General features: G+C 53.6%; 1 protein-coding gene across 1 annotated transcript in view; it reads right to left on the minus strand.

Annotated features, from left to right (window-relative positions):
• Positions 1 to 23439, minus strand: part of OGA (O-GlcNAcase) — a 39297-nt gene extending 15858 nt beyond the window's left edge. Inside the window, exons 1-6 of the mRNA XM_073684923.1 lie at positions 22974 to 23439; positions 4519 to 4570; positions 3480 to 3577; positions 1838 to 1968; positions 1406 to 1577; positions 1226 to 1324 (exon numbers count right to left, since the gene is read on the minus strand). Coding sequence (XP_073541024.1) covers positions 1226 to 1324; positions 1406 to 1577; positions 1838 to 1968; positions 3480 to 3577; positions 4519 to 4570; positions 22974 to 23145 — 724 coding nt within the window. The 5' untranslated portion in view covers positions 23146 to 23439. The remainder of the gene's footprint in view (positions 1 to 1225; positions 1325 to 1405; positions 1578 to 1837; positions 1969 to 3479; positions 3578 to 4518; positions 4571 to 22973) is intronic.
• Positions 23440 to 27402: the final 3963 nt, after the last annotated feature.

Here is a 27402-nt window from a genome sequence, read left to right on the forward strand (position 1 = left end):
ATATGGTGGATAGTTGATGAACACCCTGATAAAAGCTCCAAAATCAGTAAGGTACTCTGTCAAATGGCAAGGAGTATGATAGAAAGCATCTGTCCTTGTAGGGGACAGTGTGCTAAAATGAGCTTAGTTTAAAAATCTGCTGGCTATGTTTTGGAGAAAATATTCTGTTCATATGCAAATTAGGTGTTTGGTGCACAGTGGGTGGGGCCATACAGTGCAGAGCACTCTTCTTGTAACAGTTTTGCTGGCTAACTCCTCCCCCGCTGCACGGATTGATAGCAGTTAGTTGAAGAAAGCTTAAAATAAAAGGAAGCGTGCTCCAGACATACCAGTGGTATGCCTTAAAGGGGTATTCCCATCTTAAAGATCCTATCCCAATATGTAGTAGCTGTAGTAATACTAGCAAATACCTCCAATTACACATGTAGTACAGTTCTCCTGATTCGCTATGTCACTTACCCCATGTGCAGTGCATAGCAGTAGCTTAAGTAATTCATGGTTACGATCACTCAGTGAGTTAATCGCTAGTGGTCGTAACTATGGATACCTAAGCTACTGCAATGTCCTGAACATGGGGTAGGGAACATAACTTATCAGGAGAACTATACTACATTTCTAATTGGAGGTATTTGCTAATATGATTATTATAACACCTACTACATATTGGGATAGGATCTCGGAGGTGGGAATGCCCCTTTAAAGAGATCCTGTCATGTATAAAAAAAAAAAAAAAAAGCTCATAAGCTGCATATATGGGGATAACCTGCAGGTTAATAGCATCTTGAAGCAGCCCGGTGCCCGCACTGAGCAACCCAATGCCGGGAGGAAATTAACTTTATTCCTCCTGGCAGCCTCGGGCTTTCAGTCATGGGGGTGAGGGTGGTGCGGGTTCTGTCACTTCTCAGTGCATAGTGAGCAGCAGCTGTAACCGCACCCTGGCACTGGCTGGCAGCCGGCTCTAGTGCGGTGTCAGCTGTCAGTCAGTGCCGTCAGTCACTATGGACTGAGCGGTGACTGACGCCGCGCCGGCACCACCACTATCATTAAAAGTCAGAGATTGCAGAGAGGAAGAAAGGTAATTCCCTCCTGACGGCAAGACTCTCCGAGCAGGTTCAGGACACTATTAACCTGCAGATTAACACCATGTCTTGGCGCACTTTTACATCAAGGTGCAAGAAAAAGTGTTTTCCAGCAGTCGTTAAGAAAAATGAAAAAAGCTAATTACCCGTCCAGAGGACCTCTATGCCAGGCAGCAGTTTTTCACCCACTGTCTTCAGATAAGGCGACTGGGCAACATTTGGATAACAGAACGTCCCGCAATATTCTGTAAAACAGGTTCTGGTCATGAGTCAATGTCATTTCACACGAGGTGTCGCTTTTCCAACCACTATAAAACGTTACTTACCCGTAGGACAAAATAAAAATGTTTCCGGTTCACCTAAATACTGAAAAATCTCGTTAGTTATCGATACTTGTGCGTGGGCGAAAGAGCTGAAGACCTCCTTATCTGCCGGGCACATGTTGTGATCGATGTCGTCAAACAGAAGAGCAAATGATTTGCAGCCAAACTGAGTGACCTGGAAATGGAAGAAGTGGAGAAAGCAAACAATCAAGAGACACTCAGTACCAATAAGGAGCAGAAAAGCAGCTCAGCCGTCACTATATCTACAGGAACAGCCATCATGAACGCTCAGATGAGAAGCAAAAATTAGTCTCTCCGAGTGGAACGGACGAGGCTTCGAAGCTGCGTGTCACGTCCGACTCCCGGGGAGAATCGCCATTCATATCATCGTGTATTAGTAAGTTGGAAATACTGAATAATGCATCTTTTACGGACCTGATCTAACTTGCGCTTCAGCGTGGACACTTCCTTTTGGTTAGAAAAAGTTATATCGAGTCCTGGAGAAATGGCATAGACAAACTCAATTCCAAATTCCTGGGCGGCGGAGATCAAGGTCATGAGCTGATCTGAGAAAAAAGAAAGGTTTATTATATGAGCAGGTTAAAGTGGGCACTAATAACTAAAGAGGAAAAAAAAAAGTCTTTAGTCATAGGCTAAGCAACCAACAGAAGTGTGAGTGCAGCTCTGGAGTTTAGCACATGAGATAAATAAATGCATAATTTACAAAGGCCAGTGGGATATACTGAACAAAGGTGAACGCGTGATTAATGACGCTAATATACAGCAGAATAACAGGTCTGACCACGTTTTGGCTGCAGGCGGGATTCTTTTTGGTTCAAGCAAAACAACAGACAGAAGACAAGGAAGCACGGACGTGATTCATGCCTCCTTTCTTGTGCTTGCAGTTTCATGTTTTGCAGATGCAGATTAAATCTATGTGTAATGGATTACAGCAATCTACAAGTCTGTATGTAGGAGACTAGATGTGGAGTCTAAATCCAGGAGGCGTGCAGCCTGGTAATCATTAGCAATGTGGGAGAGCGTGTGATACCAGAACGCTGGGAGTCGTATATGGCGCTCTCCTTTGTCCTATTGGTCACCACCTACAGGAATCTGTAACCACAACAGATCACTATACCCACAACAGTCAGCTGGAAAACCTAAGAGACACCAGGTTACCCCGCCCTGGAGCGGCCCAGGCTGTCACTGTATGGAGACCCCAAAGTACAGACAAGATCACACTGGGGAGTAGGACGGAGGTGCGGCCTGCACCAGTAATATAAAGGCCCCGTCACACATAACGAGATCGCTAGCGAGATCGCTGATGAGTCACGTTTTGGTGACGCAATAGCGATCTCGCTAGCGATCTCGTTATGTCTGACAGGTAGCAACGATCAGGCCCCTGCTGTGAGATCGCTGATCGTTACAAAGCTTCCTGGACCATTCCTGGGTCGTTGTGCTCCCGCTGGGCAGTGTGCATCGCTGTATTTGACACCTTGTCAACGACCTCGCTAGCAATGATAGCAGATAATTGGTAGATGTCCTATAAATGAATTAAAAATGGAAACTCATTTGAGACCCCAAACAATACCTACTTCGCTAAAGATGTCTGATTTGTTCAAAGTGGAGTCACAGCCAGAGAACGCTGGTGGGATCTGAAAAAACAAGGACGCAGTAGCGACCACCAATCAGGGACGATGAACGCAGAAAAGTCCAATTTATGCACCTCAATGTGTCTCAGTTCTGAATCGCTAACGAGGTCGTTGATAAGGTGTCAAATACAGCGATGCACACTGCCCAGCGGGAGCGCAACGACCCAGGAATGGTCCAGGAAGCTTTGTAACGATCAGCGATCTCACAGCAGGGGCCTGATCGTTGCTACCTGTTAGACATAACGAGATCGCTAGCGAGATCGCTATTGCGTCACCAAACCGTGACTCATCAGCGATCTCGCTAGCGATCTCGTTATGTGTGACGGGGCCTTAAGTCTCTGCTACATTACACAAGTATGAGGGGAAATCTGCGGGGATCGCTGAGCAAGCACACACCCAATCAAGTGTGAGATGGGAATAGTTACCTGCTTCTTCCACCGAGTACATCTCTCTCCAGAACATCCGGTGCTTGTAGTCATCTTTCGGCGCGTACAGGTACGTGTTCAGACTCCACTTCTGAAGTCTATGGGAGAGAACACACACGTTACAAGCTTAGTAAGCAGTCCTGTGCAAGGAAGGGAATACTTAAATGAGAGGATTTAAAGAGAAATTGCTGTTTCACAACATTTTTGACACTTCATAGTGACATAAAAAGTTCTGATGTGCGGGGAGCTCAGAGGGCACTGGCGGGAGCTCAGAGGGCACCGGCGGGAGCTCACTTTTTGCAACTGCAGACTTCTGAATCCTCACTGCACTCACAGTCGCTGCCTAAACCGGGCAGCCACATGACCATAATCATGTAACTTGCATACATATGGTTACTTGCCAACTAGACAGGCTCGGCCTTGAGCAATACAAGAGAGCACGTCTAGTCGCAATGTGGCTGGAAACTTGCAAATTGCATACTGCCCCGTTTCAGTAGCAACACCAGAGTATCCCAACAGCGTGTGGCGCATGCTGTGAGGATTCAGAAGACCCACAAGACTGGACAAATCCTTCAAGACTGGCTGGAAATCACAAAAAAAAAAGTTCAAGAATATTATATTGTGCAGTCTACCTGCAAATTATCACTTGGGCATGCACAAATAATGACCTAAATTATTAATCAGCCATGGAGATTTTATTATTAGTAACTTATCCTGACCTACTCTAACGAACGGGAGAGGTGCACAATGTCGGCCGATCAAGCACGCATCCTGACAGGTGTGACGTAATGTCACCAGCACCGATCACCTCTCGTTGCAGATGTGAGCTACATCTTGAGACCCCTCCTCGCTTCGTGACTGCTCTCTGCAATCATTGAGACAAACCTGTGCAAGGACGAGCCATTACTGTTAGATGACGGAGATCTGTGACGCTCTGTAGCGGATCAGAAGCCCGTTCTGGGACGCGTTACACAGAAGACTGGGCTACACTAATATGGATGTAGACTAGGAGCAGACTGCAGTCTAGACGGTCACCCACCTTCTGAACAGCTCCTTTCTTTGTTCCATAGTCCATGGCCGCCCATAGAAACCTGCAAGAATAAAAAAAAAAAAAACAATCAAAATTAAAAGAAATCCTTTCACATACAAAAGATGCTACAAAGGTTTCACCAATTGGGTCATGGAAGGGACACAAAATAGACAATTCGGAGAACTTAGCATCTTACAGGGGCAGGGTCGCCTACTGAATTCTTACACTGACCATACGCCATTTAGCCAGACCCTCAATGACCAGCGGAGCAGACATAAAAAAGCCTTTGAATTCCTCGTCCAGGTATACAAAAAAAACAAAATCACACTGTACCTCCCTATCCATATATTTAGCCAGAGTTGCTGCAGCGCTTCTTCGTGTCGTACTATATGGTCATCCATTTATAAGACCGATCTGGAGATACTCTTGGCGATGGCGGCTGGAGGACAGCAGTCTCTGTAGACTCCATATACACCCAGGTGGTCATTAATCATTGTAATTGGCTAAACATGGTACTAAGACACTATCACCAGACATATAAGCTCATAATGCACGAATAAAGCCCCAATAGATAAGATATTTTTTTCTGTAGCCTTTGTACAAGTCAAGGAAGTCTGCTGTACTGAAGAAGTGACATGCAGACAAGTATCAAAGCAGAGATCCACAGTCCTATTAAAAAAAGTCCTTTTTTGCTCTCTCTGACTCCACAATTCTTGGCACCTTTCCAAAATTCTGGATAAACAACGTTGTTTCAAGCAGATGATGCTTGTTCAAACTCATCTGTGGCAAGTAACAGGTGTGGGCAATATGAAAAATCAAATCTGAAACCGGATAAAAAGGGGAGAAGTTGACTCAATTTCTGCATTATGTCTCTGTGTGCTCCACACTAAGCATGAAGAACAGAAAGAGGAGAAGAGAACTGGCTGAGGACTTGACAACTAAAACTGTTGAAAAATATCAATAAATCTCAATGTTACAAGTCCATCTCCAGGGATCTTGATGTTCCTTTGTCCACAGTGTGCAACATAATCAAGAAGTTTACAACCCAAGGCACTATAGCTAATCTCCCTGGACGTGGATGGCAGAGAAAAATTTATGAAAGTTTGCAATGTAGGATAGTCCGGATGGTCGATTAGCAGCCCCAATCAAGTTCCAAAGAAATTCATGCTGTCCTGCAGGCTCAGGGTGCATCAGTGTCAGTGCAAACTATCTGTGGACATTTGAATGAAATAAAACGCTATGGCAGGAGACCCAGGAGGACCCCACTGATGACAGACATAAAGCTAGACTGTAGTTTGCCAAAGTGTACATGAGTAAGTCAAAATCAGTCTGGGAAAGCGTCTTGTAGACAGATGAGACCAAGATAGAGCTTTTTGGTAAAGCACATCATTCTACTGTTTACTGAAAATTGAATGAGACCTACAAAGAAAAGAACACAGTACCTACAGTCAAATGTGGTGTAGGGTCAAAGATGTTTTGGGGTTGCTTTGCCGTGTTTGGCACTGGGTGCCTTAACTGTGTGCAAGGCATCATGAAATCTGAAGATTACCAGTGGATTTTGGGTGGCAATGTAGTGCCCAGTGTCAGAAAGCTGGTTTGCGTCCTAGGTCATGGGTCTTCCAGCAGGACAATGACCCCAAACATACTTCAAGAAGCCTCAGAAATGGATGGAAACAAAGCGCTAGAAAGTTCTGACGTGGCCAGCAATGTGTCTGGATTTAAATCCCATTGAACACCTATGGAGAGATCGTAAAATTGCTGTTGGGAAAAGACGCCTTCACATGAGACCTGGAGCAGCGTGTAAGAAGTGACGTCCAAAACTCCGGCCAAGAGACGTAAGAAGCGATTGATTGCAGTTATTTATTCCAAGAGGTGTGCAACCAACTATTAAGTTGAGGGTGCCAACAATTTTGTCAGGACCATTTTTGGAGTTTTATGTGAAATTATGTCCAGTTTGTATTTTTCTCAGTTTTCTGGGAGAAATACTTAATTTATTTAAACAATTTAAGGGTGTCAATACTTTCAGCCATGTCTGTGTGTTTGTGTGTGTGTACACTGCTCAAAAAATAAAGGGAACACTTAAACAACAGAATATAACTCTAAGTGAATCAAACTTCTGTGAAATCAAACTGTCCACTTAGGAAGCAACACTGATTGACAATCAATTTCACATGCTGATGTGCAAATGGAATAGACGATAGATGGAAATTATTGCCAATTATCAAGACACCCTCAATAAAGGAGTGGTTCTGCAGGTGGGGACCACAGACTACATCTCAGTACCAATGCTTTCTGGCTGATGTTTTGATCACTTTTGAATGTTGGTTGTGCTTTCACACTCGTGGTAGCATGAGACGGACTCTACAAACCACAGAAGTTGCTCAGGTAGTGCAGCTCATCCAGGATGGCACATCAATGCGAGCTGTGGTAAGGAGGTTTGCGGTGTCTGTCAGCGTAGTGTCCAGAGGCTGGAGGCGCTACCAGGAGACAGGCCAGTACACCAGGAGACGTGGAGGGGGCCGTAGGAGGGCAACAACACAGCAGAAGGACCGCTACCTCCACCTTTGTGCAAGGAGGAACAGGAGGAGCACTGCCAGAGCCCTGCAAAATGACCTCCAGCAGGCCACAAATGTGCATGTGTCTGCACAAACGGTTAGAAACAGACTCCATGAGGGTGGTATGAGGGCCCGACGTCCACAGATGGGGGTTGTGCTCACAGCCCAACACCGTGCAGGACGCTTGGCATTTCCCACAGAACACCTGGATTGGCAAAGTCGCCACTGGCGCCCTGTGCTCTTCACAGATGAAAGCAGGTTCGCCCTGGGCTCCTCCTAATGCAGGACAATGCCAGACCTCATGTGGCTGGAGTGTGTCAGCAGTTCCTGCAAGATGAAGGCATTGAAGCTATGGACTGGCCGCCCGTTCCCCAGACCTGAATCCGATTGAGCACATCTGGGACATCATGTCTCGCTCTATCCACCAACGTCACGTTGCACCACAGACTGTCCAGGAGTTGGCGGATGCTTTAGTCCAGGTCTGGGAGGAGACCCCACAGGAGACCATCCGCAACCTCATCAGGAGCATGCCCAGGCGTTGTAGGGAGGTCATACAGGCACGTGGAGGCCACACACAATACTCAGCCTCATCAGGAGCATGCCCAGTCGTTGTAGGGAGGTCATACAGGCACGTGGAGGCCACACACAATACTCAGCCTCATCAGGAGCATGCCCAGTCGTTGTAGGGAGGTCATACAGGCACGTGGAGGCCACACACAATACTCAGCCTCATCAGGAGCATGCCCAGTCGTTGTAGGGAGGTCATACAGGCACGTGGAGGCCACACACAATACTGAGACTCATTTTGACTTGTTTTAAGAACATTACATCAAAGTTGGATCAGCCTGTAGTGTGTTTTTCCAATGTAATTTTGGGGATGACTCCAAATCCAGGCCTCCATTTTTTAATAAATGTGATTTCCATTGATGATTTTTGTGTGATTTTGTTGTCAGCACATTCAACTTTGTACAGAGCAAAGTATTCAGTGAGAATATTTCATTCATTCAGATCTAGGATGTGTTATTTGAGTGTTCCCTTTATTTTTTTGAGCGGTGTGTGTGTGTGTATATGTATATTTTGTACAGTACAGACCAAAAGTTTGGACACACCTTCTCATTTAAAGATTTTTCTGTATTTTCCTGACTATGAAAATTGTACATTCACACTGAAGGCATCAAAACTATGAATTAACACATGTGGAATTATATACTTAACAAAAAAGTGTGAAACAACTGAAAATATGTCTTATATTCTAGGTTCAAGACTACCTCTTGAAGCTCATCAAGAGAATGCCAAGAGTGTGCAAAGCAGTCATCAAAACAAAAGGTGGCTACTTTGAAGAATCTAGAATATAAGACATATTATCAGTTGTTTCACACTTTTTTGTTAAGTATATAATTCCACATGTGTTAATTCATAGTTTTGATGCCTTCAGTGTGAATGTACAATTTTCATAGTCAGGAAAAAACAGAAAAATCTTTAAATGAGGTGTGTCCAAACTTTTGGTCTGTACTGTATATGTATATTGTTATATATATATACATACACACAAACATACATACACACACACACAATTCCCTCCACGAAAGGAGAACTGAGCAGTCATCCAGTACTTACTGCATTCATTATATCTATTGTTAACCTCTGAAAAAAAAAATGACCTAAAACAAAAAAAAAACAAAACCCCTACAACTACAGGAATGTTAATCCGTAGCAGGAATGCCCCGGAGGCAGCCAAACACCACTCAGAAAGCCGCCGTTCAGGTGCCGACAACGCAAGTCACGATTCAGCTGCCAAGATTCACCAGTATAATTATCTCCAATCATCTGCAATACAAAAGTTTCTCAGACAGACAGCAGACGGAGGATTAAAGAGCATCACCCAAAATATAAGCCTAATACAGTCCATCCTACCTTGTAATCATTAAGTGACCACCGTGATGGGAAGTAATGACAGCGGGGGTCACTCCGCTTTACCAGGTGCCTGAACGCTAAATCTGCCTCGTTATTCAGCAGCACCAGGAGCACAGACTGCGGCCCTATATCAGCTTTATGGTCCCAGCAGAATGAAAATCCAGGACCAGTAGGGACTTTTTCCAGTCTATACTGGTGTAAATTACTCAAGTGGTCCCTCTCCGCACATATAACTGACTGTGGAGAGGTTAATAAGGGCCTGGGTAAAATACCCCTTATATCTTTACTTAAAGTGGTGGAAAAAAGAAATTAGAAAGGATCGTCACTAGCAGGGAAAGGTCACAAAAATTTGATTTTCTACAGAAATCTGGAGAAAACAACAGGGGAAAAACCACATCACATCATACAGATTTTTTGGGGTGAGTTTTCTCTGGTAATGTTATCTTTGTACCCCACTGGATTCTGTGCCGCCATATGTGGCTGTTGCTTCCTGTGGAGGTCACGTGGCGAGGAAGGACCACAGGCAGCCAGCAGTACAGAAAGTGGTAGAAGACCACCTCAGCACTATGACAGAAGTGCCAGGGGAGGGGCGTATGGCGATTTTTGTTAAATAGAGGGTTCTTTTGCACTAGTGGGTTTTGCTGCAGATCTGTGGGTATTCTGTAGAAAAATCAACCACAATGAGGGTTTGCTGCAAATTCTGGCTTCGCGTTAAAATCAAAGGTGGAAATCCACAACCAATTCTCTCTATTGATTGGCATAACCTCTGTAGGTCCATTTTTGCACATAAAATGTATATAAAGCATAGAAGAGATAAGTTTACTTCTCATCCACTTTGGCTCTCCTGGAAAATCTACATCTACTCAGGTACATGGCCTCAATGGAAGCACAACTACAATGATTGGGCAGTATTTAACCACTTTTTTTTTTTGGGCAAACACCACCACCTTCGAGAAAAATGACTGATGGGTATGAAGGTCATTAAACAATATATACGTTTTTTTCTGTAGAAAAGGACCAGTTATTCCTTCTACTCTTTCACAAACTTTAGCTCAGACTTATCACTGGCTGTAATGTAACTGGTTGAAGCAGGAGCCCCCCATCACTGCTCTGTCAGACCCGCTGAGCTTCCCCCCCACTACTGTCAGACCCACCGAGCCTCCCCCCCACTGCTCTGTCAGACCCGCTGAGCCTCCCCCCCACTGCTCTGTCAGACCCGCTGAGCCTCCCCCCACTGCTCTGTCAGACCCGCTGAGCCTCCCCTCCACTGCTCTGTCAGACCCGCTGAGCCTCCCCCCCCACTGCTCTGTCAGACCCGCTGAGCCTCCCCTCCACTGCTCTGTCAGACCCGCTGAGCCTCCCCCCCCACTGCTGTCAGACCCGCTGAGCCTCCCCTCCACTGCTCTGTCAGACCCGCTGAGCCTCCCCCCCACTGCTGTCAGACCCGCTGAGCCTCCCCCCACTGCTCTGTCAGACCCGCTGAGCCTCCCCCCCCACTGCTCTGTCAGACCCGCTGAGCCTCCCCCCCACTGCTCTGTCAGACCCGCTGAGCCTCCCCCCCACTGCTCTGTCAGACCCGCTGAGCCTCCCCCCCACTGCTCTGTCAGATCCGCTGAGCCTCCCCCCCACTGCTCTGTCAGACCCGCTGAGCCTCCCCGCCACTGCTCTGTCAGACCCGCTGAGCCTCCCCCCCACTGCTCTGTCAGACCCGCTGAGCCTCCCCTCCACTGCTCTGTCAGACCCGCTGAGCTTCCCCCCCACTACTGTCAGACCCGCCGAGCCTCCCCCCCACTGCTCTGTCAGACCCGCCGAGCCTCCCCCCCACTGCTCTGTCAGACCCGCTGAGCCCCCCCCCACTGCTCTGTCAGACCCGCTGAGCTTCCCCCCCACTACTGTCAGACCCACCGAGCCTCCCCCCCACTGCTCTGTCAGACCCGCCGAGCCTCCCCTCCACTGCTGTCAGACCCTCTGAGCCTCCCCTCCACTGCTGTCAGACCCTCTGAGCCTCCCCTCCACTGCTCTGTCAGACCCGCTGAGCCTCCCCTCCACTGCTCTGTCAGACCCTCTGAGCCTCCCCTCCACTGCTCTGTCACACCCGCTGAGCCTCCCCCCCACTGCTGTCAGACCCGCTGAGCCTCCCCCCCACTACTGTCAGACCCACCGAGCCTCCCCCCCACTGCTCTGTCAGACCCACCGAGCCTCCCCCCCACTGCTCTGTCAGACCCGTTGAGCCTCCCCTCCACTGCTCTGTCAGACCCGTTGAGCCTCCCCCCCACTGCTCTGTCAGACCCGCTGAGCCTCCCCTCCACTGCTCTGTCAGACCAGTTGAGTCTCCCCTCCACTGCTCTGTCAGACCCGCTGAGCCTCCCCTCCACTGCTGTCAGACCCGCTGAGCCTCCCCTCCACTGCTCTGTCAGACCCGCTGAGCCTCCCCTCCACTGCTCTGTCAGACCCGCTGAGCCTCCCCTCCACTGCTCTGTCAGACCCGCTGAGCCTCCCCCCCACTGCTCTGTCAGACCCGCTGAGCCTCCCCTCCACTGCGCTGTCAGACCCGCTAAGCCTCCCCTCCACTGCGCTGTCAGACCCGCTGAGCCCCCCCCACTGCTCTGTCAGACCCGCTGAGCTTCCCCCCCGCTGCTGTCAGACCCGCTGAGCCTCCCCTCCACTGCTCTATCAGACCCGCTGAGCCTCCCCTCCACTGCTCTGTCAGACCCGCTGAGCCTCCCCTCCACTGCTCTGTCACACCCGCTGAGCCTCCCCCCCACTGCTGTCAGACCCGCTAAGCCTCCCCCCCACTACTGTCAGACCCACCGAGCCTCCCCCCCACTGCTCTGTCAGACCCGTTGAGCCTCCCCTCCACTGCTCTGTCAGACCCGTTGAGCCTCCCCTCCACTGCTCTGTCAGACCCGCTGAGCCTCCCCTCCACTGCTCTGTCAGACCGGCTGAGCCTCCCCTCCACTGCTCTGTCAGACCCGCTGAGCCTCCCCTCCACTGCGCTGTCAGACCCGCTGAGCCCCCCCCCCACTGCTCTGTCAGACCCTCTGAGCCTCCCCTCCACTGCTCTGTCAGACCCGCTGAGCTTCCCCCCCGCTGCTGTCAGACCCGCTGAGCCTCCCCTCCACTGCTCTGTCAGACCCTCTGAGCCTCCCCTCCACTGCTCTGTCAGACCCGCTGAGCCTCCCCTCCACTGCTCTGTCAGACCCTCTGAGCCTCCCCTCCACTGCTCTGTCAGACCCGCTGAGCCCCCCCCACTACTGTCAGACCCACCGAGCCTCCCCCCCACTGCTCTGTCAGACCCGCTGAGCCTCCCCCCCACTGCTCTGTCAGACCCGCTGAGCCCCACCCCCCACTGCTCTGTCAGACCCGCTGAGCTTCCCCCCCACTACTGTCAGACCCACCGAGCCTCCCCCCCACTGCTCTGTCAGACCCGCTTAGCCTCCCCCCACTGCTCTGTCAGACCTGCTGAGCCTCCCCCCACTGCTCTGTCAGACCTGCTGAGCCTCCCCTCCACTGCTCTGTCAGACCCGCTTAGCCTCCCCCCCACTGCTCTGTCAGACCCGCTGAGCCTCCCCCCCACTGCTCTATCAGACCCGCTGAGCCTCCCCTCCACTGCTCTGTCAGACCCGTTGAGTCTCCCCTCCACTGCTCTGTCAGACCCGTTGAGTCTCCCCTCCACTGCTGTCAGACCCGCTGAGCCTCCCCTCCACTGCTCTGTCAGACCCGCTGAGCCTCCCCTCCACTGCTCTGTCAGACCCGCTGAGCCTCCCCTCCACTGCTCTGTCAGACCCGCTGAGCCTCCCCTCCACTGCGCTGTCAGACCCGCTAAGCCTCCCCTCCACTGCGCTGTCAGACCCGCTGAGCCCCCCCCACTGCTCTGTCAGACCCGCTGAGCTTCCCCCCCGCTGCTGTCAGACCCGCTGAGCCTCCCCTCCACTGCTCTGTCAGACCCGCTGAGCCTCCCCTCCACTGCTCTGTCAGACCCTCTGAGCCTCCCCTCCACTGCTCTGTCAGACCCGCTGAGCCTCCCCTCCACTGCTCTGTCACACCCGCTGAGCCTCCCCCCCCACTGCTGTCAGACCCGCCGAGCCTCCCCCCCACTACTGTCAGACCCACCGAGCCTCCCCCCCACTGCTCTGTCAGACCCACCGAGCCTCCCCCCCACTGCTCTGTCAGACCCGTTGAGCCTCCCCTCCACTGCTCTGTCAGACCCGTTGAGCCTCCCCTCCACTGTTCTGTCAGACCCGCTGAGCCTCCCCTCCACTGCTCTGTCAGACCCGCTGAGCCTCCCCTCCACTGCTCTGTCAGACCCGCTGAGCCTCCCCTCCACTGCTCTGTCAGACCCGCTGAGCCTCCCCTCCACTGCTCTGTCAGACCCGCTGAGCCTCCCCTCCACTGCGCTGTCAGACCGGCTGAGCCTCCCCCCACTGCTCTGTCAGACCCGCTGAGCCTCACCCCCCCACTGCTGTCAGACCCGCTGAGCCTCCCCCCCACTGCTCTGTCAGACCCGCTGAGCCTCCCCCCCACTGCTCTGTCAGACCCGCTGAGCCTCCCCCCCACTGCTCTGTCAGACCCGCTGAGCCTCCCCCCCACTGCTCTGTCAGACCCGCTGAGCCTCCCCCCCCCACTGCTCTGTCAGACCCGCTGAGCCCCCCCCCACTGCTGTCAGACCCGCTGAGCCTCCCCCCCCACTGCTCTGTCAGACCCGCTGAGCCTCCCCCCCACTGCTCTGTCAGACCCGCTGAGCCCCCCCCCACTGCTGTCAGACCCGCTGAGCCTACCCCCCCACTGCTCTGTCAGACCCGCTGAGACTCCCCCCCCCCCCCCACTGCTCTGTCAGACCCGCTGAGCCTCCCACCCTGCTGATCTGTCAGACCCGCTGAGCCTCCCCCCCGCCGCTGCTGTCAGACCCGCTGAGCCTCCCCATCGCTGCTCTGTCAGACCCGCTGAGCCTCGCCCCCGCTGCTGTCAGACCCGCTGAGCCTCCCCCCCTGCTGCTCTGTCAGACACGCTGAGCCTCCCCCCGCTGCTCTGTCAGACCCGCTGAGCCTCCCCCCCGCTGCTGTCAGACCCGCTGAGCCTCCCCCCGCTGCTCTGTCAGACCCGCTGAGCCTCCCCCCCGCTACTGTCAGACCCGCTGAGCCTCCCCCCCGCTATTCTGTCAGACCCGCTGAGCCTCCCCCCCGCTGCTCTGTCAGACCCGCTGAGCCTCCCCCCCGCTGCTCTGTCAGACCTGCTGAGCCTCCCCCCCACTGCTCTGTCAGACCCGCTGAGCCTCCCCCCCACTGCTGTCAGACCCGCTGAGACTCCCCTCCACTGCTGTCAGACCCGCTGAGCCTCCCCCATCACTGCTCTGTCAGACCCGCTGAGCCTCCCCCCCACTGCTGTCAGACCCGTTGAGTCTCCCCTCCACTGCTGTCAGACCCGCTGAGCCTCCCCTCCACTGCTCTGTCAGACCCGCTGAGCCTCCCCTCCACTGCTCTGTCAGACCCGCTGAGCCTCCCCTCCACTGCTCTGTCAGACCCGCTGAGCCTCCCCTCCACTGCGCTGTCAGACCCGCTAAGCCTCCCCTCCACTGCGCTGTCAGACCCGCTGAGCCCCCCCCACTGCTCTGTCAGACCCGCTGAGCTTCCCCCCCGCTGCTGTCAGACCCGCTGAGCCTCCCCTCCACTGCTCTGTCAGACCCGCTGAGCCTCCCCTCCACTGCTCTGTCAGACCCTCTGAGCCTCCCCTCCACTGCTCTGTCAGACCCGCTGAGCCTCCCCTCCACTGCTCTGTCACACCCGCTGAGCCTCCCCCCCCACTGCTGTCAGACCCGCCGAGCCTCCCCCCCACTACTGTCAGACCCACCGAGCCTCCCCCCCACTGCTCTGTCAGACCCACCGAGCCTCCCCCCCACTGCTCTGTCAGACCCGTTGAGCCTCCCCTCCACTGCTCTGTCAGACCCGTTGAGCCTCCCCTCCACTGCTCTGTCAGACCCGCTGAGCCTCCCCTCCACTGCTCTGTCAGACCCGCTGAGCCTCCCCTCCACTGCTCTGTCAGACCCGCTGAGCCTCCCCTCCACTGCTCTGTCAGACCCGCTGAGCCTCCCCTCCACTGCTCTGTCAGACCCGCTGAGCCTCCCCTCCACTGCGCTGTCAGACCCGCTGAGCCTCCCCTCCACTGCGCTGTCAGACCGGCTGAGCCTCCCCCCACTGCTCTGTCAGACCCGCTGAGCCTCACCCCCCCACTGCTGTCAGACCCGCTGAGCCTCCCCCCCACTGCTCTGTCAGACCCGCTGAGCCTCCCCCCCACTGCTCTGTCAGACCCGCTGAGCCTCCCCCCCACTGCTCTGTCAGACCCGCTGAGCCTCCCCCCCACTGCTCTGTCAGACCCGCTGAGCCTCCCCCCCCCACTGCTCTGTCAGACCCGCTGAGCCCCCCCCCCACTGCTCTGTCAGACCCGCTGAGCCTCCCCCCCCACTGCTCTGTCAGACCCGCTGAGCCTCCCCCCCACTGCTCTGTCAGACCCGCTGAGCCCCCCCCCACTGCTGTCAGACCCGCTGAGCCTACCCCCCCACTGCTCTGTCAGACCCGCTGAGACTCCCCCCCCCCCCCACTGCTCTGTCAGACCCGCTGAGCCTCCCACCCTGCTGATCTGTCAGACCCGCTGAGCCTCCCCCCCGCCGCTGCTGTCAGACCCGCTGAGCCTCCCCATCGCTGCTCTGTCAGACCCGCTGAGCCTCGCCCCCGCTGCTGTCAGACCCGCTGAGCCTCGCCCCCGCTGCTGTCAGACCCGCTGAGCCTCCCCCCCTGCTGCTCTGTCAGACACGCTGAGCCTCCCCCCGCTGCTGTCAGACCCGCTGAGCCTCCCCCCCGCTGCTCTGTCAGACCCGCTGAGCCTCCCCCCGCTGCTCTGTCAGACCCGCTGAGCCTCCCCCCCGCTACTGTCAGACCCGCTGAGCCTCCCCCCCGCTATTCTGTCAGACCCGCTGAGCCTCCCCCCCGCTATTCTGTCAGACCCGCTGAGCCTCCCCCCCGCTGCTCTGTCAGACCCGCTGAGCCTCCCCCCCGCTGCTCTGTCAGACCTGCTGAGCCTCCCCCCCACTGCTCTGTCAGACCCGCTGAGCCTCCCCCCCACTGCTGTCAGACCCGCTGAGACTCCCCTCCACTGCTGTCAGACCCGCTGAGCCTCCCCCATCACTGCTCTGTCAGACCCGCTGAGCCTCCCCCCCACTGCTGTCAGACCCGCTGAGCCTCCCCTCCACTGCTGTCAGACCCGCTGAGCCTCCCCCCCAATGCTCTTTCAGACCCGCTGAGCTCCCCCCCCACTGCTGTCAGACCCGCTGAGCCCCCCCCACTGCTCTGTCAGACCCGATGAGCCTCCCCCCCACTGCTCTGTCAGACCCGCTGAGCCTCCCCCCCCACTGCTCTGTCAGACCCGCTGAGCCTCCCCCCCCACTGCTCTGTCAGACCCGCTGAGCCTCCCCTCCGCTGCTGTCAGACCCGCTGAGCTTCCCCCCCACTGCTCTGCCAGACCCGCTGAGCTTCCCCCCCCACTGCTCTGCCAGACCCGCTGAGCCTCCCCCCCCCACTGCTGTCAGACCCGCTGAGCCTCCCCCCCACTGTTCTGTCAGACCTGCTGAGCCTCCCCCCCCCACTGCTCTGTCAGACCCGCTGAGCCTCCCCCCCCACTGCTCTGTCAGACCCGCTGAGCCTCCCCCCGCTGCTCTGTCAGACCCGCTGAGCCCCCCCCACTGCTCTGTCAGACCCGCTGAGCCCCCCCCCCACTGCTGTCAGACCCGCTGAGCCTCCCCTCCGCTGCTCTGTCAGACCCGCTGAGCCCCCCCCCACTGCTCTGTCAGACCCGCTGAGCCCCCCCCCCACTGCTCTGTCAGACCCGCTGAGCCCCCCCACTGCTGTCAGACCCGCTGAGCCTCCCCTCCACTGCTCTGTCAGACCCATTGAGCCTCCCCCCCGCTGCTGTCAGACCCGCTGAGCTTCCCCCCCACTGCTGTAAGACCCGCTGAGCCTCCCCCCCACTGCTGTCAGACCCGCTGAGCCTCCCCCCCCACTGCTCTGTCAGACCCGCTGAGCCTCCCCCCCCACTGCTGTCAGACCCGCTGAGCCTCCCCCCCCACTGCTCTGTCAGACCCGCTGAGCCCCCCGCCCACTGCTGTCAGACCCGCTGAGCCTCCCCTCCACTGCTCTGTCAGACCCATTGAGCCTCCCCTCCGCTGCTGTCAGACCCGCTGAGCTTCCCCCCCACTGCTCTGTCAGACTCGCTGAGCCCCCCCCCCACTGCTCTGTCAGACCCGCTGAGCATCCCCCCCACTGCTCTGTCAGACCCGCTGAGCCCCCCCCACTGCTCTGTCAGACCCACTGAGCCCCCCCCCCACTGCTCTGTCAGACCCGCTGAGCCCCCCCACTGCTGTCAGACCCGCTGAGCCTCCCCCTCCACTGCTCTGTCAGACCCGCTGAGCCTCCCCTCCACTGCTCTGTCAGACCCGCTGAGCCTCCCCTCCACTGCTCTGTCAGACCCGCTGAGCCTCCCCTCCACTGCTCTGTCAGACCCGCTGAGCCTCCCCTCCACTGCTCTGTCAGACCCGCTGAGCTTCCCCCCCACTGCTCTGTCAGACCCGCTGAGCCCCCCCCCACTGCTGTCAGACCCGCTGAGCCTCCTCTCCACTGCTCTGTCAGACCCATTGAGCCTCCCCCCCGCTGCTGTCAGACCCGCTGAGCTTTCCCCCCACTGCTCTGTCAGACCCGCTGAGCCTCCCCTCCGCTGCTGTCAGACCCGCTGAGCCTCCCCTCCGCTGCTGTCAGACCCGCTGAGCCTCCCCCCCACTGCTCTGCCAGACCCGCTGAGCTTCCCCCCCCACTGCTCTGCCAGAACCGCTGAGCCCCCCCCACTGCTCTGTCAGAGCCGCTGAGCTTCCCCCCCACTGCTGTCAGACCCGCTGAGCCTCCCCTCCACTGCTCTGTCAGACCCATTGAGCCTCCCCCCCGCTGCTGTCAGACCCGCTGAGCTTCCCCCCCACTGCTCTGTCAGACTCGCTGAGCCCCCCCCCCCACTGCTCTGTCAGACCCGCTGAGCATCCCCCCCACTGCTCTGTCAGACCCGCTGAGCCCCCCCCACTGCTCTGTCAGACCCACTGAGCCCCCCCCCACTGCTCTGTCAGACCCGCTGAGCCCCCCCACTGCTGTCAGACCCGCTGAGCCTCCCCTCCACTGCTCTGCCAGACCCGCTGAGCCCCCCCCCACTGCTGTCAGACCCGCTGAGCCTCCCCTCCACTGCTCTGTCAGACCCGCTGAGCCTCCCCCCCGCTGCTGTCAGACCCGCTGAGCTTCCCCCCCACTGCTCTGTCAGACCCGCTGAGCCTCCCCCCCACTGCTCTGTCAGACCCGCTGAGCCTCCCCCCCACTGCTCTGTCAGACCCGCTGAGCCCCCCCCACTGCTCTGTCAGACCCACTGAGCCCCCCCCCACTGCTCTGTCAGACCCGCTGAGCCCCCCCACTGCTGTCAGACCCGCTGAGCCTCCCCTCCACTGCTCTGCCAGACCCGCTGAGCCCCCCCCACTGCTGTCAGACCCGCTGAGCCTCCCCTCCACTGCTCTGTCAGACCCGCTGAGCCTCCCCCCCGCTGCTGTCAGACCCGCTGAGCTTCCCCCCCACTGCTCTGTCAGACCCGCTGAGCCTCCCCCCCACTGCTCTGTCAGACCCGCTGAGCCTCCCCCCCACCGCTGCTGTCAGACCCGCTGAGCCTCCCTCCCACCGCTGCTGTCAGACCCGCTGAGCCTCCCCCCCACTGCTCTGTCAGACCCGCTGAGCCTCCCCCCCCACTGCTGTCAGACCCGCTGAGCCTCCCCCCCACTGCTCTGTCAGACCCGCTGAGCCTCCCCCCCACTGCTCTGTCAGACCCGCTGAGCCTCCCCCCCACTGCTCTGTCAGACCCGCTGAGCCTCCCCCCCACTGCTCTATTAGACCTGCTGAGCCTCCCCCCCGCTTCTCTGTCAGACCCGCTGAGCCCCCCCCCGCTGCTCTGTCAGACCCGCTGAGCCTCCCCCCCCCGCTGCTCTGTCAGACCCGCTGAGCCTCCCCCCCGCTGCTCTGTCAGACCCGCTGAGCCTCCCCCCCGCTGCTCTGTCAGACCCGCTGAGCCTCCCCCCCGCTGCTCTGTCAGACCCGCTGAGCCTCCCCCCCGCTGCTCTGTCAGACCCGCTGAGCCTCCCCCCTGCTGCTCTGTCAGACCCGCTGAGCCTCCCCCCTGCTGCTCTGTCAGACCCGCTGAGTCCCCCCCCACTGCTCTGTCAGACCCGCTGAGCCTCCCCCCTGCTGCTCTGTCAGACCCGCTGAGCCTCCCCCCCCGCTGCTCTGTCAGACCCGCTGAGCCTCCCCCCCGCTGCTCTGTCAGACCCGCTGAGCCTCCCCTCCACTGCTCTGTCAGACCCGCTGAGCCTCCCCCCCACTGCTCTGTCAGACCCGCTGAGCCTCCCCTCCACTGCTCTGTCAGACCCGCTGAGCCTCCCCCCCCCCCGCTGCTCTGTCAGACCCGCTGAGCCTCCCCCCTGCTGCTCTGTCAGACTCTCTGAGCCTCCCACCCCAAAAAAACTGTAGATTGGAAAATCGGGAGCAAGTATTACTTGTAAAAGTAAAACCACACAAAGATCCACGATATAACCAGTCACAAAACATAAAATATTTCTGCGTCTCGTTAGTGGCAGCCGCCGCTCGCTGACAGCTTCTCTCCTCCGGTAATGTGTCCCTGAAATCTATTAGTGTCAATCATTGCAAGAGAAGAAGTGACAGGACTGTGGATCGTGGCCAAAGGCCTCGACGGCGAGGAGCAATTATACATATTGGACACACTTGTCAGCGCTTCACAGGATCAGCGGCTGAGATTAGCAACCCTCGTGGGATTATATATTCGTGGGATTATATATTCTCATACCCGATGGAAGTGTTCTGCCTGGAAAGTTAACCTATCTAATGCTCATGCACCGTAGCGTTATCAGGGATTATTTTACACGAGCAAATACCTAGAGATGCGTCGCCCCCGATCACTGCGCCGTACCGTGTACAACATGGAATGCAAAGAATGGCAACTCACCGGCAGATTCCTACTTGCAAAACTGCTCATCCCCCATTATGCAGACATTAAAGGGGCATCCCAGTAAGAAGTTATCCCATAGATTACTTCAATATAAGTGGGGTCTGACTACTACACTGATCACCAGAACAGTGTACTGCCCTCTATTTAAATAGAACGGCGGTGTGCCTGCTTAAGAGATCAATGAGGATGGAGGTCTCAGCACTCGATCTAGAAGTCCTCACATATCCCGTATATAGGTTCTAACCCATTACCGGAAGTCATCACATATCCCGTATATAGGTTATAACCCATTACCGGAAGTCATCACATATCCCGTATATAGGTTATAACCCATTACTGGAATTACTCAGGATTAGCACTGTTACTTTGCAGCACTGGGGGTCCAGGGTTCAAATCCCACCAAAAACAACATCTGCAAGAAGTTTATATGGGTTTCCTCCGGGTTCTCCAGTTTCCTCCCACATTTTAAATATATACTAATTGGGGATTTAGATTGTGAGTCCCAATGGGGACAGTGATGATAATGTCTGTAAAGCACTGTGGAATATGATGGTGCTATATAAGCAAAGCATAATAAACTGTAGCACCACATACATCCTGAGGCCAAGTGTGTCGCTGTTTTTGAAGTTAGCCCCATTTTTTTACCTACCCCTGTACTTGTTTAAAGGCAAGACATAAACATCATTGCTATTGATTAATGGGAGCCAATATCTATCTCCAAAACATGTCCTAAAAGGTGAAAAGTAAAAGCGTAAAAATGACAAAACCCAGGGTGTGACGTTTATTCTGCGGTCCATGTCTCCAGACCTCGCTGCATCAAAATATACTGCAGCAGCTTCACTGCTTCCCGAGTACACAGACATCACTGCCGGGCGCGGGCACTGCCCACAAGACTGGCACTATGAAGACTGAACGTGATTCATCAGCAGCAATCAATCACTGACTGCAGCCTCTGCACTCGCATGTGCCCACAGCAGCACAGGGGGTCCCTAGGATGGTTATATCGTAGGTATTGGGACAGGGAAGTAGTACAGTCATGACACAGGCCTATAAGACAAGTCTTCAAAGAGCCGTATATACGAGCGGCTGCCATGAACATGCAGAAAATATGAGATTCCAGCCACTGACTTGCATTAGATAGTTAGGGGATTTCACAGAGCATATCTTTCTGCCTCCCCCTTTACACATGGGACTGGAAGATCTCTACATGTGCAGTACTGTCCCATCAGCATAAGCCCTCACCAACATGTCTGTGTGCAGGAGGCGGCCATCTGTGTACCGCCACATGCAGCTGCAGATTGTATGGAATAGTGGGATGCAGTAGGGACTTGGACAAGTCCATATTTAACCTTCAGTAGTGTAGGGTCCATTGGACCCCAAGCATGTTTGTCTTATTTCCGCAAGTATGGATGGTAGGTAACCGTTTGTTTCGGTAGCTTCCTAGCCCGGCCTGTCTAAGTGCACCGTCACGTCGACCTCTCGTGCCACAGCGAGGAGCTTGCAACTAATAGTGGAAGTATTTTGGCACAAAAAAATTAAGGTTAAGTGCACAGTGCAGAAAATGGAGAAACTATGGTGTAACTTGTAGGGATTAGAGATCCCCATTAATCAGCTGCAGGGACCCCTGCAGCCAATCACTGACTACCATCATAGCTGAGGCCGGTAATTGGATGCAGAGGTCACCTGATTAAAGAAGTTGTCCACTACTTTATATGAACCCCCTAATGTATCCCACCAGAGCCTTGAAGTGTTTTAGTAAATACCTTGCGGTGCCTTTTCTGCCACTGAGCGGCGCCATCGCTGGCCGCTCAGAGGTATCACATGATCAGTGATATCATGTCAAGTGAAGCGTAACATCAGTGATGCGGTCCCCACGGTGGCAGCTGGGCTGTGGGCAGGGTTACCCCGTGCGCTTTCCCAGTGAATGAGGAGTGGCAGAGTGCTCGGTGGATGTTGAGTGTGACACAGGGGAATAACCCCGCCCACAACCCAGCGTCCACCATGGAACGCAAAAGGCAGACCCCCGGCTGCAGCCGGAACTTGACGTGACATCAGGGGATGTCAGAGCTCAGGGGATGTCAGAGCCGGCTGCAGCCGGGGGTCATGTGATGCCTGTGAGCAGCCAGTGATAGCGCCACTCACAGGTAGAAAAGGCACCACAAGGTATTTAGAGAAACACTTATGGGCCCTAGTGGAACACATTGGGGGGGATCATATAAAGTAGTGGACAAACCCTTTAATAAGTCATCAGTGTGGATGATCAGAGTGGCCGGGATAGAGCTACAGAGTTTTATCATCATTATAAATGGCTAAAATAGGGAGAACCAATCAACTCTGCAATTTACCTCTCATTAAGAATACACCCCCCCCCCCCTACAAGTCTCAGGGTTACTGGAAATAAAGAAGTGGCCGGCCTCAAGTCAGATCTGCCAGGTCCTGTGATGTGGCCTCTGCCTACAGCGGGGGATGGTGCACAGGTCAGCCATGCCGCAGGCCCGAACTGTCAATCTTAAGCGGCGCATTGTCTTCGTGTGGCCACATAGACGATGACAAAGCCCCTTTAACAGACTTGGACAGCCCCTTTAAGAGACATAAATGCACTGATCTATAGCCCGGGCGCTTCCCTGCTGTGATCTGATACTTATACAGCATGCTGGGAGTTGTAGTCCTGGCACAGGTCAGGGGTTGAACGCCGTGGACCATACTAACTGTGGAGGAGGGATCCTGTCACTCAGAGCTGCCCCCCCCCCCCCCATCTTTTCAGAATGATCTGCTTTAATAGACCAGGGTATGCTGGGACTTGTAGTTCTACAGCCACAAGGAGGGCAGCTTCCCAGGATGCAGTGCGCCCCCCTGTGTTTTGAGGCGCTGTACGGGGGCTCCCACACTCCCTGCAGGGACACGTACCCTCCACGACGCCGCACAGGAACCTCCTGCCCGCGGAGGTCTCGGTCTCAGTGTCGGTGTCCTCTCCCGCGGGCACGGGGGGCGCCAGGTCGGGCACCAGGGGGTCGGGATTGGTCTCCTTGTCCGGTTCGGAGCTGGCGGCCGCCGCTGCTTGCCCGTCTTTCTGCACCATCCTGTCAAGCGTCCTGCCAGGGACTCAGTGCGCAGGCGCAGGAACCGGATGGAACCAGTCGCCTCAGAGACGGGGAAAGCAACGCACAGAAAAAAGAAAAAAAAGGGCTCGGAGCTCAGGGCGAACACCGCGGCCCTGCAGCCGGTTATCAGTCTTCTTTTTTCCGCTCAGATCTCTCGGTTTTCTTCGCTAACAGACACCGATAACGAATTACCGAGCAGCCGAACGTCTGCACCCCGGAGTCTGTTTACTTCACACTGCGCATGCGCCCGAACCTGCCGTCACAGGGCGGGGCTCCCTAAAGCGCAAAGACTACTGGCAGGACTGCGCCAGGCATTGCGGCGTGACGTCAATGGGCGGGGGTCTGATCGCGACGTCTTCTTTGCTGACCAATCACGGCGGCCTCGCGTCAAAGGGCGGTGTGACGGTTAACTGTCTGCGTGCTGGAGTGTCCTGTGTGCCCCAGGAGACGGGTCTGAGGCGACTGGCGAATCCTGGCTAGGGGAGGGTTAAAGAGGCGTGGCTTACGCTTATAAACAAAAGCGCTGGTGAGAGGTGAATCTATAGGGTGGGGCAGTCCGCCTGTCCGGGTCTCCGGCAGCATGGCGGCCAGCACAGAGCTGCAGGAAAGTTTGAAAGGGAAAAAAAAAGTTGTAAAAATAAATAGAAAATTACAGAATTTTGGGGCTGACAGCTACTGCTCTCCCGCATTTGCTTTGTTACATATATATAATATATATGTTTTATTTTTCTACATACAGTATATGTAGAGGCATAAAGAAATGATAAAAAAAATTATACCCGGCCACAATCTGTTGTTTAACCCCCTTAGATGCTGCTATCAATAGTGACAGCAGCATCTAAATGGTTAACAGAGGAACTGTTAACCACTTAGATGCTGCTGTTACTATTGGCCTCCATCACCTCGCTTGCCATAGTGTAGCCCCAGTGTTTGGCACGTGTCACTCGGCCTCGGGGGTCCGCCAGCTACGGTGGGACGTCAAGACGTTACCAACGCTCTAGTAGAAAACAAAAAAAAATGTAAGTTCTTCCATTGGAACCACATTGTGTGAATTCACTGAAGGGTTAACAAAGTACCCAACTGCAGCTTGGAATATTTTTGTTGGGAGGGAGGGGGTGCAGCTTTTATTTATTTTTTAAATAGTGTCACCTTTGTTTTTTTTTCCCCAATAGATAAAGCCCCTCAACGTCACTTAGAAAATGAATAAGACGAGAAAAAAAAAAGTTTTGTAAATTTCTTTGGAAAAGAAAAGAAAAATTGCTGCTAATCTTTTAACCCTTCAGACATGCTAACACAATAAAAGGACAATTTATTAACTTTTTTTTTTTGTGCGTGTCAAGCAACTATCTGGTTTAAGGGAAACCTGTCACCATGAAAATACCATTAAATTTTCCGCCACCATGTGATAGAGAAGGGGGAGCAGAGCAGATTGATATATAGTTTTGTGAGAAAAGATTCAGTATAATCTGTGTTTCTTTAATTTAAATCTCTGCTCTTTCTGGGATTTTGGGTCCAGTGGGCGGGGCTATCAGTGATTGACAGCTTTCCTTGTATAAGTGTGCATAGAGACAGCTGTCAGTCACTGATAGCCCCGTCTACTGGACCCAAAATCCCAGCAAGACACATGCAGACACATGCACATTTGTGGCCTGCTGGAGGTCATTTTGCAGGGCTCTGGCAGTGCTCCTCCTGTTCCTCCTTGCACAAAGGCCGAGGTAGCGGTTCTGCTGCGGGGTTGTTGCCCTCCTATGGCTCCTTCCACATCTCCTGTTGTACTGGCCTGACTCCTGGTAGCGCCTCCAGCCTCTGGACAATACGCTGACAGACACCGCAAACCTTCTTGCCACAGCTCGCATTGATGTGCCATCCTGGATGAGCTGCACTACCTGAGCAACTTCTGTGGGTTGTAGAGTCCATCTCATGCTACCACGAGTGTGAAAGCACAACCAACATTCAAAAGTGACCAAAACATCAGCCAGAAAGCATTGGTACTGAGATGTGGTCTGTGGTCCCCACCTGCAGAACCACTCCTTTATTGAGGGTGTCTTGATAATTGCCAATAATTTCCATCTTTTGTCTATTCCATTTGCACAACAGCATGTGAAATTGATTGTCAATCAGTGTTGCTTCCTAAGTGGACAGTTTGATTTCACAGAAGTTTGATTTACTTGGAGTTATATTCTGTTGTTTAAGTGCTCCCTTTATTAATTTGAGCGGTGTATATAGCAATTATGCGTTTTTCGAAGTTTTTGATTTCTTTTCGCCATTATTGCTTTCCAGATATAATTCTGTGGTTGTGATTTTATATACAAATTATTTTTTTTCTTGTCTGCTTTTTTTCTTTTTGATCACGTGATATCCTTTGTTGATTTGTTTACCTGATTATTTAAGGTTGATGGGTAATTTTTAAGCTAAGCTTTGACAAAGAACTTTTGGAATCCGTTCGAAATGCGTCGCCCTCTGCCCCACTATTTTGGATGTAATTTTTATCAGTAATATGGAATAAAAGTGATTTTTTATACTAGTATCTAGAATACAATCCCCCCCCCCCCCAATTTTTTTTTTTTCTATTTCTACACGAATGGTTGGATCGTTCTTTCTGTGCATACTGGACTACAAGTATTGGTGATCCGGCATATTCCTTCCTTTATCCACAAAAAATAAAACCCCAAAACATCAAGTTTGGAATCGCAGGGACATGTTATTAACATATAAATGGACACTTCTCAGATTTCAAAAAAAAAAAAAAAAAAGTTCACTAAGGAGTTAAAATAAAGGCTACGCCAATTTATCGAGACCGCTGTAATGGGGGCATCACGAGGTACGCTTCACCACAGATCTTACTCCAGTCAGGAATAAGGTTCGTCAGAGCTGGAAAAAAATGGCGTTGCGCAAAAATGTTGCGACTTTTCAAAGCTTTTTACTCCAGAATCCTGCTGTAAAAGCTTTTGATAAATTGGGGCCAAAGTGTTTAATCTTGAAATAAAAACTCATCCTTTTATTATTATTATAAATCGGACTATCCTGTGTCTCTGGGTGAATGCGGTGGTAGCTGCCGACCTCGAGTGCTTGGCCCGTGTTTGTGCTGGAAACAACGGAATCACTTGGCACAAAATGTTAAAGTCACTGCCGACGACAACCCTTAGTGCGGTTCTCTCCTGAAGAACGGGATCCCACTTTCCGCAGCGTTGTCCATGGTGTTGTAGCAGCTTTGGGCATCAAACATGATCACATTGAGATTCTTCACACAAAAAGGCAAGGAGCCGCCTTCAGTTCCACGGACATAATGAACCCGAAAAAAAGAAACCCATACAGTCATGGAAAACCCTCTTAGGCCACGTTCACACTCTCAGTATTTGGTCAGTATTTTACATCAGTATTTGTAGCCAAAACCAGGAGTGGAACAATCAGAGGGAAAGTATAATAGAAACATGTCACCACGTCTGCATTTATCAGCCACTCCTGGTTTTGAACAGCCGCTGATTGTCTGCAGCCTTTTCAATTTTGTCAGGGAATATTGATGAGCTGCGGCCGATGATTGGCTGCAGCAGGCTTGTGATGCAACAATATCACGTCAATAGCATTGTTATTGATGAAGCTTCAGTTCTCCATTAGTGGACAAGCCCTAATCGTTACAAGAAGGACTCGTCTCCTTAATCATCGTTTACACCAAGCCAGAAGAATGCAGCGTATCAGCCACTTGTCGCTCTTGTAAAGTCTTCCTTCCACCACTGTATTAAAGGGATTGTCCATTACTTGGACAAGCAACCGCTGATTGGCTGCAGGGCACATGTGACAAAACAACATTACTGGAACGGTGTCAGCACTGCAGTTGATTATAGGCTGCTATTATTCATGGGGGAATATAGTGATTGAGAAGGGGTTGTCCAAGTAGTAGACCACCCCTTTAAACTGGTGTCAGTTCCTTAGGAAAGGTCAGAGACAAAAATTTCTATCAGCGCATGGATAAACTTCTATGAGAAAATGGGCTGCAGAACGGCGTATCCTCCATCCCGGTTTAGATGGGTTCCTCATTAATGGCGGTACCCTCGGTGACGAACATGGGGAACAGTTTCATCAGGATATCGCTGTCGTTGCGGAGCGTTGTAAATGGTGCCCTGCGGTGTTGGTAGATTACCGCTGGACAATGGAAGAGATGCTCCAGAGACGGAAACAATAGACAAACAATAAGACGCAGCGTTTGAGTCCCGTACCTGCATTTTCTTTCCTTCCTT

This window comes from Phyllobates terribilis, unplaced genomic scaffold (genome assembly GCF_046119375.1).
Source record: "Phyllobates terribilis strain yellow unplaced genomic scaffold, ASM4611937v1 Scaffold_5__5_contigs__length_657084704, whole genome shotgun sequence".
In the NCBI taxonomy this organism is placed as follows: Eukaryota; Metazoa; Chordata; class Amphibia; order Anura; family Dendrobatidae; genus Phyllobates; species Phyllobates terribilis.